This window comes from Andrena cerasifolii, chromosome 5 (genome assembly GCF_050908995.1).
Source record: "Andrena cerasifolii isolate SP2316 chromosome 5, iyAndCera1_principal, whole genome shotgun sequence".
In the NCBI taxonomy this organism is placed as follows: domain Eukaryota; kingdom Metazoa; phylum Arthropoda; class Insecta; order Hymenoptera; family Andrenidae; genus Andrena; species Andrena cerasifolii.
Window position 1 is genome coordinate 13,512,897 of NC_135122.1, and position 19,192 is coordinate 13,532,088.

General features: G+C 46.8%; 1 protein-coding gene across 13 annotated transcripts in view; it reads right to left on the minus strand.

Annotated features, from left to right (window-relative positions):
- The window catches only part of Kair1d (Kainate-type ionotropic glutamate receptor subunit 1D), a 223,983-nt gene that overhangs the window by 20,349 nt on the left and 184,442 nt on the right, over nucleotides 1–19,192 (minus strand). For 5 of the 13 annotated variants that reach the window (XR_013085279.1, XM_076811592.1, XM_076811591.1 and 2 more), the window contains exons 8-16: nucleotides 16,851–16,871; nucleotides 15,153–15,305; nucleotides 10,963–11,184; nucleotides 8,126–8,417; nucleotides 7,407–7,545; nucleotides 4,597–4,734; nucleotides 2,815–3,013; nucleotides 2,046–2,277; nucleotides 1,072–1,187 (exon numbers count right to left, since the gene is read on the minus strand). Coding sequence is in view for 12 of the 13 variants with exons in the window: in XM_076811592.1 (XP_076667707.1) it covers nucleotides 1,072–1,187; nucleotides 2,046–2,277; nucleotides 2,815–3,013; nucleotides 4,597–4,734; nucleotides 7,407–7,545; nucleotides 8,126–8,417; nucleotides 10,963–11,184; nucleotides 15,153–15,305; nucleotides 16,851–16,871 (1,512 nt within the window). In the remaining variant the exon portion in view is untranslated. Of the gene's footprint in view, nucleotides 1–1,071; nucleotides 1,188–2,045; nucleotides 2,278–2,814; nucleotides 3,014–4,596; nucleotides 4,735–6,652; nucleotides 6,791–7,406; nucleotides 7,546–8,125; nucleotides 8,418–10,962; nucleotides 11,185–15,152; nucleotides 15,306–16,850; nucleotides 16,872–19,192 lie in introns of all 13 variants that reach the window. The other 8 variants (XM_076811593.1, XM_076811600.1, XM_076811599.1 and 5 more) reach the window with 4 other exon arrangements.

Here is a 19,192-nt window from a genome sequence, read left to right on the forward strand (position 1 = left end):
ACGCGACAGCAGCGTTCTTGTTGCGTATACATCAACACAAGGGCTGACTGCTCTAACGAAAGGGGCGCCGAAAGTTCTGGGCACAACCCATAACACACACACACACATACAGTGACTCGCATTAATATTCGGACACTTTTTAAAATCGCATAACTTTTTTAGAATTGGTCCAAACAACTTGAGTTTTTTTGAGAAGCTAGAAGGATTAGTTTGCTAACTGACGCGTTTCGTCGTTTTGAAAAAAAATGTATTTGGTTGGAATAGCGAAAAGAATAGTAAAGGTCGATTTTTAAACTTTTTTTTGTGAGCTGTAATGAAAATTAATAAAAAACGTTTTTAGATTGCAGTAACTTGTATACGTGCCTAAAATTTCATCAAAATCGGTTAACGTTGCTCCGAGCTACAAACGTTTAAAGATCGCAGAATAAGGTCGAAAATCGCTGATTTCGGGAATTTTCGCGTAATATTGAATATAAATGAATATAACATAAACTAAGAGAAATCTAAATTTTTTTGTTTTTTTAAGTTACACCACTTTCATTATCACCGACACATTCGTGCACCCCGAGGAAAAGAGACATTCTACACGCACAATGCAATTCTGCTCCCACCCTCCATTTCCATAAGGCAAAAGAATGTCAAGATACAGACAGTGCAGTTTGTAGCACGTGCAGTTTGTAACTCTTCAGCTACGGATAAAAGAAACTTCCTCCACAGACAACACTCCCGAAAGGAAATTCTGTCGTCGCTTACTTCCCTCTATCCCTGACTCTATAAAAGGTATGCCACAAAAAAAAAGGAATCTTCAGGCAACCGCTGGTCGCTGGAATTGATCCTGCGAAAAGCAACACCGCCAGATACGTGCTACACGATAGTTGCGGCCATGATTTCACGAATTTATGAAACTGTCTTCTTGGCAGCAAGGTCCGCTCGCTCACCCTCCACCCACTATCGCGGCGGGCAGGGCGTGGTGGCCGCGAAAATGCAGCGAAGGGGGTAAGAATTTCGGTCGCGCGCTTATCGACTGCACCGTCGCCGCGGGAAACAAGGGGAACGCGTTTGCATGCTCACCCTGCAAGATCCTCCGCCGCGTTTCTCCTTCCACCAGCGTGTCTTCAGCAAGTGCAGCTTGCCCTCTTCCTGCAGCTTCAGGATGGCCCCGCTTATGGCCGTCCTGTACGGCGAATCTGAAGTTCCAAGGTCGTTTTAAGCGAGTCGCCCCCCTCGACGGGCGACTTTTATCGCGGCCGAAACTTTCCGAAAAGTCGTCGACGGGGGTTATCGTTTCTACGTGCCGTAGCTAGTTCCACCCTGTCCTCGCGAGACCGATCGACGATGCGACGTCGGTTACGCGCGATCGCTTACAGTTCGCCGCGATTCCGACGGAACGTGACGCGGGCAGGCACCGGCATAAAGGGAACGACGAGGACGACTCTTTCGCGGAACTTCGTCGATATTTGTCGGGGGAGGTTCGGAATGCTCCAGTTCCAGGCCCACGCCTCGACGCCGCGAGATTTATTGAAATTCAACTTTCGCGACGAAGGAAAGGGAAACTGGATGTGCTGTACATTTCTGAGAAACTTTACAGGGGATAGTGCAGACGGAGAGTTTTCCTTCAAGCTTCCACGACTTGCATTGTTCGAATTATTTGAAATTTGGGATTGCCACTTAATGGTAACGGACGAATTTCTCAAGGTTCGCGCTATGAAGAAATCCTTTCCTTTCGTGGAAGGGAATTTTAGCTGTGAAGATCTCGGAGCGTGGGAAAGTTGAAGTTGGCTGGTAAATCGGTGCCCTCCTAATTCCTCTATAAATCCGCGGGACGAACGTGAAAAATTATCTTTCCGATTCGACGGCGTCCGCTTAGGGGCCATAAATCAAGGATATACTCGTCGATCGGTCGAAATAGCGCCAGCGGCTCTATCGCTCGCGAGAGCCATTCAGGCAGGCGTAATCGGTTAACGGTGCATCTAGGTGACGAGTTTATATTCCGGCGGGTGTGTACATGCGCCTGCGGGGGTGGATTTCTGTCGGGGTGCACTTACTTGGCGGCATGGCTATGCCATATCCCTTCGAGTCCAAGAGGCCGCCGACTTGAGTGAGGTCGCAGTTCCTCTCGATTACGTATTCGATAGAAGTGGATTCCATTAGGAATGCGTAGCTACCTTTACCCTTGATCACTCGCTCTACACCCTCCACGTTGCTCGTCGTAAATACCGTCGGCTTTGCCGAATCCATGAAGGACCACATGCGCTGGTACGTCGAGAAATTGGAATCCTGGATCACGCCAGGAATTTCATGGTCGAGCATGCCATTAAACGATGGAACGTTGGTGGGAATTGGGTAATCTTCAAGGAGGCCTATTACCCAAAATCACGGAGCCCCCCCCCCCAGTCTCGATCGATAATCCCTGCTATCGATCGTCATCAATGGTTGCCAACGAAATTTTCACCTTTCCATTATCTTAACGAAAACGTAATCAACCCTTCGTGATATCAATCCTTGAAGATTAACCCTTTACACGCGGGACTTCCACTTGCCTTCTAAGCGTGTGGCATTAATAGCAAATTGTAAACATTTTGTAGAACACCGAGCATAAAATCGAAATCAGTGTTAAAACATAAAACGCGCTCTGTGTTTCGCGGGAAATTGCGTTCCGAATCGCTTGCAGAGTATTCTACCGTACGATATTTTACCTCCTCCATGATTGTATGTATATGTATATTGCATGAATTCGGGGATAGTGAACGAGGCTGGATAAAGCGATTACGCATGCGTTCGCGAAGAGTTCGTAAGATATTCATGCGATCTTACTCTGAAAAAGGCCGCGGTGCTGCCTCCTTTGAGAGCCCCGTATTTGATTTTCGTCTGCTTCGCGAGATCCTCGGCGCTCTCGATCGGGGAATCCATCCTCTCCACGGTGAGGAACGCGGCCAAGTTGGCAGTGTACGAAGAAATCATGATCAAAGTGAAGAACCACCACATCCCGGCCACGATGCGCGTTGACACCGCTCTGTGGGAGAAATCCAAAGGGTGCAGTGTGTGCTCTGCAACGCCCGCGAATAAATAGTGCATTCTCCGCAAGAGAATGTAGATTTTGCGTGCGTTGCACTTGTCGACAGACCGATTCGACTTCCTAGAAATGCACGCTGTACACCGTGGCCTATTTAAGTGTGCACAGGCAATTATCTTCCGCGAGTCTCTCGGCTCCTCTGAATCCTCCGTGAAACTTGCAGAGATTCTAAAGAGGTGTTACTATTGTTTCGAGCGAAACAACATTTATGGTTCGGCATGGTTCGAGGAATAATCGCCTGTACACACCGAAACAGTACGCACTGTAGAATTCGAAGCCTCGATTTGAAGGTGTCACGAAGCAGAAACAAAGATTGCAGGTTACATCTGTAATCGCCACCGAAACTTGCATTCCCGATACTCGCGAGAACTTCCATTTCTGCTTCACGCCACATAGTCTCCACGTAAGGTGAATTAAACATGAGAAATACGTCTAGATAAATGATGAACATCAACGTGTAAACTACATCGATACGTATCTACTTCAATCTAAATACATCAGAGAGAAATCGACAGCCGTTCCTCTAGCAATACTCCAAGCGTCTACGTTCCACTGTTCCATGCATTTCACACAGTCTACTGTAACACCAGATAAGAACAACTAAACGCCACTTCTAATAAAGGAGAAATGACGATAACGACTCGGGGATAGGGGCTGCTTCACGGAAAGTTTCGAAAGACAGAAGCTAGTTTCAGTCGTTTCAACTTCCATCCAACAAGTAGTGAAAGTAGTTGGTGTCTCGTTTCGACCCGAGGAACTTGCTGCTGTCTCGCCGAGGTATCTGCGTCGAACAAATTGCTTTCTACGTCGAGATAGCGTCTTAATTAGATCTCGCCAACACCCGGACGATCAAAATGTACAATTTCACATTCTCCTGCACACCCTGCGACACCCTCCCCTCGCGATCGCGCGATTCTATTCGACGAGCGTTCGCGCCGAAGTTCTCGTCGACGGCACGACAAGAGTTCCCTGCGACCCTGTTTTTCCCTGCTTCCGATTCGCACCCGGGGTCCCGTCAAATATCGTCGGCGACGAAAGTTATCAAAAGTTGCACGGTATCGTTCCCGTTACGTCGTCCCGTATTAGCTTCTTACAGCCCCCCTCCCCCCCCCCCCGTGAGAGCAGCAACAATTTCCATATAAACGAAACGTCGCCGCCGCGACTGGAGACGAGACATACAGATCGGCAGCGTTAGCAAAGCACGTTGGCAAACAAGTTCTCGGTACGCGGACGTGATCGGTTGCAGCAAGCCTACGATATAGCATATCCAGGCTATCGTTACATGACACAGTAGCACCTACGGCCCCCGAATCTCTCGTCTTCCCTCCGCGAACCCCGCCCCTAAAAGATCACTCTAGACTTCTCTATCGACCTGTGCACTCAGGCCAACGGTCCACGATCAAACGACTATGTTAATCTCGAGATCAGCTCATAGCTTCCCGCAACTTGGACATCGACACGGAAAACATCGTACACACGGCTGTACAGAGACATGGGTCGCTGTGTTCTCTTCGGTGACTTACTTCGGCGCTATATCAGAGCCTTGCTGCATGAGCGAGCCTATGGTGAACCAGAGCGAGTTCATCAGGGTGAACTCGTTCTCGAGGACCTCGGACTGTCCGTTGCACGGATGGGGATTCTCCCACTCGTAGGGGCTGAACCTGCAGACACGTGAAAGGAGAAGGGGGAGGATTAGAGCCTCAGAGTCGTAACGTGCGTGATACTCGTGTTCCATTGATCCTGCTGCGATCGATATTGTATCCTTGGTGCCTTTGCATTCGATACATTCTCCTGACTGGCGTTGCCCGGCGATTGTCTTGGATACCCTCGTTCTCTGATAGGGGTCCTCTGGTTTTAGAATTGTGCAAGATTTTTGAGAGGCAGTTGATGTCGGCGCAGGGAGTTTGTTAGTGATTTGTGCGAATTCGTTGATCAGTGTAATCGTGCAAAAAGTTTCAATAGCTTGAATTTCTATGGTTCATTCCTGTATTCCGAACAAATGTCGCTTGCAAAAGTTATCTCGTTCTATGGGAATTCAGGTGGAAGCGGCGAGCAGACATTAAGGCCATTCTTTTTAATGGAATGTTGTATCTTGGTTATCGATGCATGATGACGGCTCTTAAGGCTAGTTCAACGGCCTGAATGCAAGGTACACCGAGATAGGCATCTGAGCGAGCGAGATGACGTTTAATGTTCTGAAAATGCTGATCTGATAGATCTATAGGAAAGTAATCAGGTATGTAATCTCTAAATGGCCAGGTCTCGGTGCAGTTTTGGAAAATTTATGTGTTAATACTGGGTCTGTACAATGTTTTCAAAAATTGCGCAACTTTTACAGAAAACATTTCCTTTTAATTCTGAAAGCAGAGGAATGCTTCAGGGTATATTCAAGTGGAAACTCTATGTAGATTTCTTAGGGAAGGTCTCCAGGCTTCCTTGCAAATCATTGTTTGTCAAAATAATACTGCTCCGAAGTAGTTGGTTCGCAATAATACTAATATTGTGAGATAATATTGGCAGTGATTAGTCGAATGTGTTACTTCGGAAAACAGTCAGTTATTAATGGAATAATATTGTCGAAGGAAAAGACCAAGTATAAATATACTCTTGATATAGACCTCCATGTATATGCTTCTTCAAGTCTCGGAATATACGTAACATATATCTGGCTACGACTCTGAGAATCGTTGCCCGCTCGTTAATCGATATTCACTTAAGTTCTGTAAATAGTAGACACGTTAAGGAGAGACTGCCAGGTAACCCCAAACCCTCCTTTCTCTGAAACAGATTATCCTTCCTACATTCCTTTTCCATGAAGTACATTTGTATGATCTTCAGAAAATCTTCTCTGTAACTTGCAATTGCAGTACCTTTTCCTCCGATAGGATATTTCAAATTTCAACAAGAGATAATACGTCTCGAAGGTATCTATCCCCGGGCTGCTACCACTTCGAATAGCCCCGGTAAATCAATTTCATGTTTCATTACTCCCACCGCGAAACGCGGAGCTTTCCCAAAACCGAACACACAAGTTCCCCGAACTGGGCTTAAATTTGAAAGATGGCGAATGAATAATGGTAAGTGTCTTGACACGCCGAGCTGACTTGTCTCTCCTTAAGAGCACTGTTCCTCATTCCGCGAAGCGTATCACGACGAATTTCTGAATCCTCCTTACGAGTGGCCTTCGCTCGGGAGAGACAACGCACGGGGCACGGAATATTCGATGCCGATGGGTATCGCTGAAGGCGGTTTCGCGAATTCCTTTCGCTGAATAATTCATCCATTCCTCGTTTCAGGCTCGTACTAGGCGGGCACGGTTATAGGGCTGTGCTGCTCGCGGGACGTGTACAAGTAAATCGTAACGAGAGTGGATCGTTAGTTAACGTCCCCGGTTTTACATGCGTTCGATCGGCGGCGCGACGCTTTAAGGCGGGACAACGTGTGGCGCGTGGGTATCAGTAACACAACAACGAAACGAGCTAGATGGGGGGCAGAAGATTGAAAGAGAACGAAAGAGCAGAGTGAAATGAAACAGGTAGAAAACGATCAAGCGTCCGTGATGCCAATCTAACGGCTTACTTGGGCAGAATGTCACAGCCCTGCCGCATTAAGGATCCGATGGTGAACCACATGCAGTTGAGCAGCTTGAAGCGATTCTCCAGATGGTCCGGGTTTTTGTTGCACGGATGAGGATTGTACCACTCGTACGGGGTGAATCTAAACTGATCAACTCTAGACAACAGTCTGATCCTTCCTATCTGGACGCGTCTGCCTTTTCCACGAGATCGATCGCCATTTACGCACGGGGATTGAACCGCGCGGACGTGGAGAAAAAGAAGCCGAAGGGAGCGGAACAAGTGCGCTGCGCCCGTCAGCCCGTTCCACTCGCGAGCATCTTAAGTCGTTTTTATACGCGAAACTGGACACGTACGTCGCGACAGATCGTGAAATTAGACGTGGCACGGTTAACAGAGGTTCGAGGGGTGCTCGCGAGCCGCCGTGAATCGAATACCTATTAATTTGTAGGCTACTGAACAGTGAATACCATTCCGGCAAAGATATTGTTCCAAGAATAAGTCTGCGCCAAGCTTCAGCGTCTAGCCGAGTATATAACGTAGCTGGGTAGACAACTCGGTGGATAAAGTAATTCTATTGTGATAGAAAGTTAGCGCTGGATATCTGTCCAGTTTCTAGCGCGGCGTTGGACGCGTCGAGTGTTAAAACATATTAGCTGGCGCAGGGATGCATTCCCCGCGGATCGTTCGGATACGAAATTTCGCCGAGTGGTGTACGATACATCTTATCGCAAGCTTCGCAAAATGGATTCACTTGCCTGGCTAGTATGAAGAGCAGCACAGAGACGCCGAGATAAGCTGTCGCCATATAAATCCAAACGTCGAGGCTGAGGGGACTGAGGAACGAGAACAGATTCGGCGGCTGTTTTATAGGCTTACGGTACAGTATGCTGATCCCTGAAAATGAAAAAGTCCCGTTTTGTGGATTATTCGAATGTTGCGAAAAGCACTTACATTATTGTTCCTTTAACAACGAATTTTGATTAGGATAACAAGTTTTCCTATTTTACATGATTAGTACACCCTGTTGGAATAAATTATTGCTACTAACTCAATTTCCTAAAAATGTGGGATAGTCCGTTTTTGCTCTCAATGCCTCCATTGATATACGAATTTTTATTGGAACAGATTTTGTACAGACTTCTTTATATTCTGGACAAAAGGTTAACGCGAAAATACTCATGTGGGAAAATTCAGTAGAAACATGCGCCGTTGTCTGTCCTTTACATGCTTAATCTCCTTGCAAACTGATTGCGTCTGATCTCTTCTGACGTCTTCTTAAATATTTCACGTACGTCAGAAGAGAAACTCTCGTACGAATTTTCCTCGGATACCATTCACCAACGATAGTTTCAAAACCCGAAAGTCAAGCCAAGGAACCTCGTGTACCAAGCTCAATTAAATCAACCCCCAGGGCCGAATGGCGCAATGCAAACGAGCTCGTACGATTAAATACAATTAGAGTACGATCGCTCACCTAGATTCATGAACGGCATGGTGAAGTCGACCGCCTGTTCTCGGTCGTACGTGATCGTGAGATCAGCGATCGCCAAGTCCGCCTTCTGATCGAGCAGTTCTTTCATCATACCGTCCCACTCTTTCGTCTGCCTGTTGAACGACCCGTACCGTCCGTCCGGCACCAATCGGAACGTATAATTGAAGCCGAGGATCCTCGATATCTCGTAAATCAAGTCGACGCTGTAGCCCTCGAACTGTGCATTTCCGGTGAGCTTCTCGCTCGAGTCCTTCCTCATGCAGTACGGCGCGCTCTGTGGAGGTAATCAGGTGACATCACCAGTCGGATACGAGCGACTCTCTGCATGCCGTGCGAAGGAAATATGGGGTGAGATCGTAAAGGCAGTAGGGGATGAACGCGATGATCGACTGGGACTATGGAGACTTAGCAACTCAAGGGTGCATTCTGTACAGTTTTTCAACTCGAATATATTAGAACGAGTGGATAGAAACAGGTGACTTGGATTGTATCTTCAGGGTCTCACTTTGCGCACTACTTGAGTGTGTTCTAAGTACCATGGTAGATTCCTCCACCTACATGTTTATATAGTGCAGTGGCGCACTCAGGATTTAATATTGGGGGGAGCCGAGTTGGACGGATAAAAATATTTTTCAGAAAAATTTAATGCAATTTCGTTTAAAGCAAATTCAATAAAATTCATTAGGTAATTACAAAAATTTATTTAAAGAATAAAATCCAGTTTTCTTTTTCAAAGCCCCTACTTTGGGTGCACCACTGATATAGTGGTTCTGTGGAAACAGGTCATGATAAATGCTTGGTCCACAGTGACAGAAGCACTGTGAATTCCAAATCGTGCGACAGGAAACACTTTACTTTCTCAAATACTATATGGCCCAAAGATGAGAATAAATAGTAATAATCTGATTAGAAGAAATAGAGGCCCCTTCCCTGGCCTCTTGGAATCCATTTCTGCTGATACATTTTTCCCAGCACCAAGCCAAGGGCTGGCACCAAAGTGGCCCATTTCTATCGCACCACCCTATATCCAAGTACGCGTACGTATGTACATACGTAGCACGTATGAAGCCCGTATAGTGAGAGCGGGTCTGAATACATGCGCATGAATGTGAACAGCTAGGTCACCGGCTGAACCAATAGAACCGAGCGAAGGGCGCGCGGGCGCGCGCTTATGGAGCTGAGTATTCGCTGCAGGTACCGAGCCGTTTCGGCAAATATGAAAATTCAGGATTCGCGGCTCCTTTCGCGCTCCGAGGCTGCTTAATTAACGCAACCGTGATTTGCGTCGAGCACAAGGGAGGAATGGAATATGCATCGAGGTACGTGCAAGCGATCAAAAGGCTCGGCCCTAGTCTCGACGGACTTCCTTTCGCCGCCGCGGGGTGGGAAAACCGAGCGCGCTCATCGTGTGCGAATACGTAGCGTCGATGATATCCTTACCATCTCTGGAAAATAGGAAAAAAAGCCGCAGAGCGAAGAACGCACGCCTCGCGGCTTTGCAATTCCGCGGGTCGAGACGATGCCGTTCGCGCGATACGCGACGCTTCGGATGCCGGGATCGACGAGGAATTTCGCGTAGAATACGAGGAATGCTGTGCGACGGCCGTGGGAGATCAAGTTTTCGGGAAGCTTGCGCAGGAGTTAGCTGCATCGGAAGTTTCGTCGACGCGTAATCAGTTTCGAATGAGTAGGGAAATACTGTGTGTGCCAGGCGCGAGGGCTAATAGAGGTAATGGATCGCAGGGAAGTCGACTGGAACGAAGTAAGTGCGCTCGATGAAATCTCGCACGAGGCGTTTCAAGACGGTCTGTTATAACTTCTTATCAAGAGCCGGCCTATTCTATCTTGGACCAGGATTGTGCGATGATATTTGGGGGGGATACCATGGCTCGCATGGATCGTGAGATTTCGACGAGGCCATCTAATGCCAGGGTTAAGGGAGAAACTCTAGCAGGCACAAAGTTGGCGACTTCCTAAGCGGCGAATTAACGTGCCTGTTATTCGAGCAGGTGCAAGGCGAAATCCAATTAATATCGTCGTAAATACAGAACGCTTAGACGTTTGAAGTGCCGGCATTAGATTGTTTAAGTTCCCGGCGTCGTCTCCTTGGGCACGACGAGGACCCTTATCTCGTGGCTGTGCACCAGGGGAGGCTCGACGTTCCTCTCGCCGACACTTCTCTCTCCTCGTGAACTTTCGAGCCAGTTAATACATTCGCGAGTGCATTACTTGTCGCCGCAATTAGCGCGAGAATAAGTGACGCGCGCCGGGGCTCGCCGCGAAACCTTCAATTAAATCGCGTATCCCCGCGCCTTCCCGGAGCTTTCTTCGAGGAAAGGGAATGGGGAGAAAAGCTAACGAGCCGGCTGAGGGCGGCGAAAGAAAAAGGAAAAGAAAATCCCTCGCTCCCGCGACGGGGTGGTTCGTTCAACTCCGTTTCTGTTTCCTTTTCATTCCGGAAAAACAAACAGCCGGGGTATTAACGGTACGCGAATGATTTACGTACCCGACGGGGGAGAGAGCGAAAATTTCTGAAATTCAGACGAATCAGGAGAGACGACGGAGAGCTAGGTAAATGTTTCGTGCGGTCGAAGCCGCTTTGGTCGATCGGAGCGAGTAGGAAATGTGGATGGAGGTTTGGTGTTTTCGTGGCAGCCTGGAGTACAAAGTTGTGCTCGTGTATAAATGCTCGTATTTGTGTGTGGAATTTATGCAGCGTGTTTGGCAAACGTGCGTGTACAGAGGAGATTCTTAATACCTGCGCGATTTAATAATTATACGAATGCTGTGATACAGCGTGTTTCCTAAGAGCCACTCACCAAGATAGTTGTCACGACGAAGGTCTTGTTCTGAAGGTTCTCCACGATCTGAATGTACTCCTCTTTGTAGCTCCTCGTGAAATTTATACCCTTCGTGCTGTTCCAGGTGCCTATCTTCTTCAGTCCCTCTTTGTTATTCAGCTCGATGATATCCAGGATGAAATCCGAGCGGAATCCTTGGTGGTCGAACTTGATAATTCCCGTCAACCCTTTCATCTCCACCTGAGAACAAATACCCAGCCTTCTTATTTCGCGAAACCACACAATGACATCTACTAACACCTCTTAGGGAGTATTAGGTGTCAAGAAACATATTCTCAATAGCTGCGCGCCGTATTAAGGGGGGATTCTCGTGCAACAGCCCCCAAAAGTAACTAGTATTTATGAATTTTTAAAAAAAAAACTGTTGCCAATATTGGATCAAACTCTTTTGGGATGTAAGGAGGCATCTTTAAACTTGCAGATTAATAGAAACTCTTCGATAATGTAACTCCTGTTGGCGATACGTGTAGCACCTGTCACAGTCATCTGATTGCAAAAAATAAAAGTTTCTTAAGGGGTCTTTCCACTGTGACGCCTTGATAAAGTACCGCTGTTTGGAACTTTTTTTGTCACAAGCTGGATAGTTTACGCTGGGATTGGCCCTAATTGAAAGGGAAAAAATGAAAAATTGGAAAAGTTAAAGCGTTTGAAAAAAGTAACTTTTTCCTTCGATAAATTTACCTTATATCGGTGCAAAGAATATTATAAATAAAAACTGTTCAGACCGAGTGTAAACTATCTAACTATAAGAAATTTGTCTCCTTTTTGCAATCAGATGACTGTGACAGGTGCTACACGTACCGCCAACATCGACGAAGAGGTTAACAAGATTCTACAATAATCAATAAATAATAGGAAGCAACGACATAATAAAAATATTTTCTGCAAGTCTAATGATGCTTCCTTACACCCCAAAAGAGTTTAAACCAATATTAATACTAGTTTTTTCAACAAAAAAAATCGTAAATACCAGTTACTTTTGTGACTGTTACACGAGAATCCTCCCTTAAACAAGTATTTCCAAATATACGTTTAAAGCGACTCTGTTAAAAAATTGCTAATAGACATGCCCGCGCATTCAATGTACCGCAGTTCAGTCTCCTTTCCTATTGAATCCACCCTATGCGCGATTCAATATTCAAGAGCGGTGGCGGTCCAGAACGGTGAAGTATACTCGCCACTGGCTCCGTCCGAAACAACACGGGGAGACGCAATATGAACTGGATGTTTGCGTTCAGAACGGGTTGGCCCGAACGTAATTACACAGGTAATTCTCGGTGACTAGTTCTAATCGATGAGTCGCGAGTATCGGCGGCAAATTAAACGGCGAATTCAGCGGGCGGAACGATCACCGCCGCGCGCCGGCCAGCGGAAAAATACCTCCTCGGTGGCGTGTCGCTGGAAATTGTCATGTAACTGGTCGGCAATCGGGTCGTGGACCGAGACCGCGACAAATTCGGACCACGCGTCAAGCAGGCGTAGGAAAATTGGCCAGCTCGACCATTAACGGGGCATAATTACTGGGTCAGCTTTGATACATCGACCGAATTCGCGGAGGAGGGGGAGGGCAAATTACCACCCGCAGCCTCCACGCTCCTCGCTCAGAAACGCTTCTGCTCCCGGTTACGCGTCGTAATTAGCGAAATTGAAGGCAACGGATGGCGCACTGTCGCGGGTCGCGATTCGGTCAGCCACGTTCGACGATGTTTTTACGTCAGGGGCAAACATTATTACCCCGTGGCCACCGCGAGCGGCAGAATTGCGAGCGTGACGCGTCGCGAAATCCCGCAACCGCGCTCCGCACCCGTGTTTGATCAATAATAACGCCTGGGACATCGTTAGCGGGAACAAATATTTAAAAAAAAAAAAGAATGGAGAAAGTGGGGCGGTTTGGAAAAAGAGAGAAATAGTTATCGGAGCCATATCTCGTTATCGGGGCAGCTGATTTTTGACGTAACCGGATTTGCAGCCGTTCCTGCCGCGCTGCGACCGTTTACGCTGTTATTTGTCGCGATATTGCACGCTTCATTTGTATTCTACCGCCTGATACCTTTTGTTTTTTGAATATCGGATCCTGTAAAGCTGATTTGGATTAGTATTTTGATACAGATATTCGTACCGCCAATGGTTTTAACACCCCCTTTAAAGGATAATAGCGAGCCTTTGTTAAGAAATAAATAGATTAGTCTTAAGCCCTGTCTACTCTCTTCCTCCTTTAAAGCCATCAAATGGGCCTAAGATTCGAGAACGCTCGTGGCCCGCGTATTAATAGAAGTAGCTTCGATTCGCTCTAGTTCTGCGGAACCGCACGCTCGATTTCGGGCTCGTTCGGCTGCCCGGGGCCGCGGGTGTCAGCGGGGGATTCACGGTCGCAAAACCGCGAGCAATAATTTGTCAACGGGAGCGACGGGTTCGTTTAACCCGGGAGTAACTTTCCATTGTTTGGCAGAACAATCGAGGGGCATAGGAAGGACCTGTCCGCCTCCTGTTCCAGCATGAACGCCCAGTTTACTGCCAGTCGTACGTCTCGGTTTCTAGGGATGCGCGTTGCACATGGCAGCATTGGTGGCGTTTGTTAATAAGCACGAAACCAGAACGGGGCGAGGAAGGGACAGTGGGATTAAGCATATCGTTATAATGGCTTATTACGTTGCTCGGACGGCCGATCGATGCCCATAATTCCGCGAAATTAATTCCTCGCCCCTCCCCTTGCGCAATACGAATCCCCGCCGCGATACGTCCCCCTGATAAACTGTCGCGCTGGTTCCTGCCCGCGGTGATATGCGTGTGCACCGGCGCTGCAACCGAGCTGGAAGATGGCACCCGATAGCGGACCTGATTCAACATTGTCGCATCGGTTGCGCGACGGTTTTGCCATGGTACGCTAGCTTTCGCACCGAGGAGACGTCCAATTACCTTCCCATGCAATTAGGGTGGCCGCAAGACGCTTCAGCCGCGGCCTCTGCTTAGCCTGCTTTACATATTTCGCGTCGTAATCCGGGCATTTTTCCTCGCGTCCGACCATCCCGTGCTTCTCCAGCGTCGTGTTCGTTCGGCTATCCATTACTCCCTTTTTCCCTTTTCCCTCCTAAATGGCCCCGGCGACGTGGATGCCGGCTTCCCCGAGATCGGGCGGGTGATAGGATACCTCGAGGAAACATCACTTACTGTGCCACGGCACCGGCGAGCATTAAGGGCGAGCAGTAGAATAAAAGGTAAATGAGCGGGGAACACTTCAATGGTCGCGTTAGAGACGGACAAAACGGGAAAAACGAAGCACGTTTACCGGTCATACGGTGGCCGGGGTACCTGGCATTATCGTTCATAAAAATCACCGATAGTTTCAAAGAAACCGCGATGTGTATCGACGCAGGGTTGCATCGTTGGGCTCGATGGAGCGAATGCTGTAACTTGTAGCTGTATGTTTTACGAAGCTCAAGTGAAGAAGATTCGAATATCATCGAGAACTGACGCGGTTTAGTGTATAATAAAATAACGTTTCTTGGGAAGTTGCGCGCATGATTTCATTCGCCGTTTTCTTTTCTTTTTTTTTAATTTCCGAGTGTTGAAGATATAAAGGTTCTCTAACGCAAGGAGGCGGCAGGATGGTTCAGAGAGCGTTGGAGCAATGCCCTGGAGGAGCGAGTGGAAAAATTACCGCAGCTTCGAAAGCTCCGAGTTAACCTGTTAACTTAATTTCCACGTCCCCTTGCAGCGCCCCTTTCTTTTCCCCTGTCAATTACGGCATAGGCCGAACTCCTGTCATCGTGGCAAAAACATCGTTTCCTGATCGTCCGCCTCGTTTTCAATTGGAGCGTTTCCAACGACATCGCGATAGGATTAACGTTTCAATGGAATTATCCTCTTTTGTCGCGACAATGCAACCCTCGCGTCGTTACCTCGGTGCTTCCCTCGAAAAAGCCATTTTTTCACAATTTCCAGTGCGTGGGCGATTGGCACGGAGGCTGGGCCTGCGACACGCGACGCTGACTCCTTTGTTACGTTTCGCGTAGAGTGATTCTACAAGCATTTTCGGCAGCACCATTAATTTAATCGTTCACAGCTGGGAAGACTTATAAGCCACTAGAAGAACGGTAACATGGATTTCGATCGAGGAACACTTCTACTTGTACGACTACGATACTCACGATTTTCATGTAATTAATGAGGGAGTATCCATGGGGCCACGTGTCGGTGGACTCGCAGGAGAGCGGCTTGATGTCGATCTGCTGGGACGTGTCCAAATCGTGCAGCGCTTTGGCGAACAGGTGCACGGCGTCGTACATCAGGGACGTCTCGGTCTGAAAACGTTGAAAGCGAGGAAGCAAGCGGTTCCCCAGTTTCGTGCACTGTCACGCGGGGGGAGGCCAAAACGTGCCGAACAAATTCGCGACAAATTCGTGCAACGACCGTCGCCGACAGTGGCCGATGTAAATCGGACCGCGCGGGGGCGTTTAAGCGAATCGATTCCAACGGAATTCGCCTCTTGCCGCGCGAAATCGCCGTTTATGAGAATGGCCGAAACCGGGAGGCTGACGCTCGTAAAAGGGAATCGTATCGCGCTGGTTTGATCGAGCGGTTTCTTCTTGGAGTAAACGAACTTTGGGGGCCCTTCGGAAGAAGCTACGGAAAGGCTGCGCGCCCGTTCACCGTTTCATAGCGAATTGACACCTCTGTTCCCGGGGCATTTATATTTCGCAGCGCGAACGTCCCTCTATTCGGGACAAGCCAATATCCTTATAGGATTTTACGAGCCACCGTTTAGGAGCCGTTCACCGTGAGAGGAGTCGTGTTTCTGATTCACGTCTACTTAGCGTCAGGAGATTGCTTCAATCTTCGGCGCCGAATTAAAAGAGCTAGTTAACGTGGAGACTTTGTACAAGCCCCCTCCTTGAATCTGTTTGAACTGCGCGGAGTATAAGCATTCTCTCGAGAACACTTTTTAATTTGTTGGAGTTTGCAATGCTTCTGTTACGAAGTTAGAGAATTTCAAAGGACTATATTCATCGCGCGAACCTTGAGAGGCAATATAAAGTTTGAATTCTTCAGAATAAATGAGTGCTAATAGAGAATAACTTTGTCGCTGCTTTTCGGCCTTCTGTTTGAAATTCCTCTACAGGTTTGAATGGACAAAGAAATGGGGAAATTTTATATCACACTTCTGCTCGCGAATGTTCGTCTGTCGGTCTGTAATCATGCAGGTGTTCTCATGTTTTTGAAATTCAATATTTCACGGAGCTCGCTTAATCGCGGATTCGCCGCGGTGGAAGAAGTTTTGCCCGAATAAATTTCGAGGCATTCACTTTGGAAATATTGAAATCTCCCCTGGAGATGGGCGTCGGATTCACGGTAGATTTCACTTCAAGGGACTTTCGAGCCGCGTTGAAATGTTCGCAGTGATTTGGTGTCATCCGATTAACCGGATCCGCAATGGAAACGCAATTCGGAAACAGAACGCGGTCCTTGCACTGCCGCATTTCGTGCAAGCGTGACTTTTCGCGTTCGCGTGCATGTGTGCGAGTGATTTTCACAGATGAGCTGTTTGACGTGTTCCATTGAACCACAGTGAATAATAATCCGCCCGTAATATACTCGTGCAGAAAAGTCCCTCCGCGTTACACGCGCCCCGGCAATTAATCACGGGGCTGCCTTCGGCGCCTGAATCATGGGCAGACTTTTTTAACACGTTGTAAAATAATCAGGCACGCGTTGAATCCACGGTTCATCGAATGCATAAATAAACGATCGTTCTAATGGAACCGCCCCAATTTTAGTGCTAAAACTGCTTTCCAGGGAAACACTCTGCCTCCTGCAATTATCAACGGAAACTTGCAAGGAAGTCTTACCTTTATGCAAGTGAGATTGTTCTGCTCCACGTGTGCATGAAACAAACATTATTAATTATTTGAAGACAATGGCAGTGAAATATGTTAAGTGAAGGGAAAGGAGGGAAACAGGGAATGTTACAAACCAGCTTTGTCGAGAAAATTAAGTTTTAATACTGTAGCGCATCAGCAAATAAACAAGGTTCAATGAATTTAATTTTTTTATATAATTTTCTTCCTAAATAATTTCTGGTTTACCACAGCTTTAGCTTGACCACAGAAGCTTATGCTTTGGCAAAGAGTGGGTACATTCCGTATTTTGTTCCCGTGCAGAGTGAACACTTCCTGCTTTTAAAGTACCCCAATATATATTTAACGTTATCTTATGGGGGTATTTCGACTTTATAACACTTTGTGACTCGACAGTTCTGTTGCCACCAACAAACTACGCTTAAATCGCAAAATCACGAAAACTTAACATTCCCAGTTATTTCCCCCTTACCCTTCATGTATATCTTTGCAATTGTGTTGAAATTGCTGAATCTGGAATAGTAATATTCCGCATAATAATCTGTACATATATTATAATAATATAGAGATAGTAGAATTGATTAATTTTCGATTAACTCCCTTTGAAATGAGCACTTCAAAATTATGTATCGTACAACATTTCATTCCCTTATTACGAATACAGTTACAAACAGCTTGCCACTCCCATACGTGCCTACAGGGATGTTTTTATCATTTAACGTTTGCGTGCCATGTTGCAAAATGGCTATTAATCGATGCTTAAGCCAGCTTAATGCCCAACAGCATGCTATCGGCCTATACTTAGAGTTGCCAATAACAACGAACGTGCACCAATTTATCTGTAATTCAATGGATACATTGATCATTTGTCACGTGCATGCGATCAAGTTAATTAGCGCGATTTCGTTAGGTTCACCGCGGTGCTGTTGGCAGCCCGATAAATACGAAAACTGAAAGCTACGGGAGTGATATCTTTATCCTGGCTGTTTAATATTGATCGATGGGAACGACTCGCAGTAACGTTTCAACTTGTGACAGAAAAATGTTGCACTTCGTCAGAACGAATTGTATAAATAAGTTAGGTACTTCCGAAGCACGCACAATTGAAGAGTCCTTGTAGAAAACACTGTAAGTGCCAGAAATCAAATTTTTCAGGAGAGAGAAAACACTTCCTTGGCTTTAAATTATTTACGAAATTTGATTCGTTTTGATTGCTAAATGTGCTTAAGTATCCAATAACCTAAATGCGTCACAAAAATTTCAATTTGTTGCATTAATGTAATCCAAATCCACGAGAAAAAGAATTGCATTTGTAGAAAACACTGTACGTGCTACCTCTTAGTTGTAGAGAAAACATTTAAATTTGCAAGCACTGTAAGTGCCAATCCTGTTTGTCCCTAGCTAATTGGCTTTTACATTGTTTTCTACAGAAGTGGCGTTGGACGTACGAGCGGTACCATCTTTTAGCACTATTAGAAATTTATCCAGAAAGGGAAACTGCATTAAAATTCTATACCACAGTATTGCCGTTGGCCCAGACCTAACCCAGAACATTTCCCGTTAAAACAAAATTTTTAACTTTGGCACATACAGTATTTTCTACCAGGACTCTTCAGTTACATTTTACTTACACACTTTTATGTAATTACCTCCTAACAAACAGTACCTGATTCCTTTACCCCTGGCGTCAAAGTGAACAGTTCATTTGACAATATCTAATCCTGCAAACTTTCTAATCCAGGGGATTTCGACAGAAACTTGTATCGATACCTTCAGATGTCGAACCGAAAACTTGGATCGACTAAAGTAGAACGTAGGTATATAAAACTGTATAATCCCTACAAGCAGAATATACTTCACGAGCTCACTGCGACAATCCCATTCGATTTCTCCCTCTAACAACAGCACCGACACGGGCCAAGGGCCGCGTCGAAAAAGAAATTCACGCAACCCTTCGCCAGCGAATTCAATTTCACCAGGCAGAAACTGCCGAAAGCCCTACGCCGAATCGCTGCACGGTGCCCAAAATCCCCGAAACTTCTGCCCGGAATCGCCTCGTAAAAGGGCACGACGGAATTAACTTGCTCGAGTTTATCTGTCTTCCTCGTCCGTGGCCCGACGCGACGATAAATGCCGCGCCGTTATTATCAAATTCCATCGAAGCAAATTTCCCGAATTACGCGTGACCGCGTAACAACGGCAGCCCGCTGAAAACTCGGCTTTCATTTTGACTCTATCGGGGAAACGCCAGGAATTCGCTGCTCCACCTCCCCACCGGGAAGCTTCCCCCTGATAAATTTCCAATGAATACGACGCCTATCTCGCAAGCATGG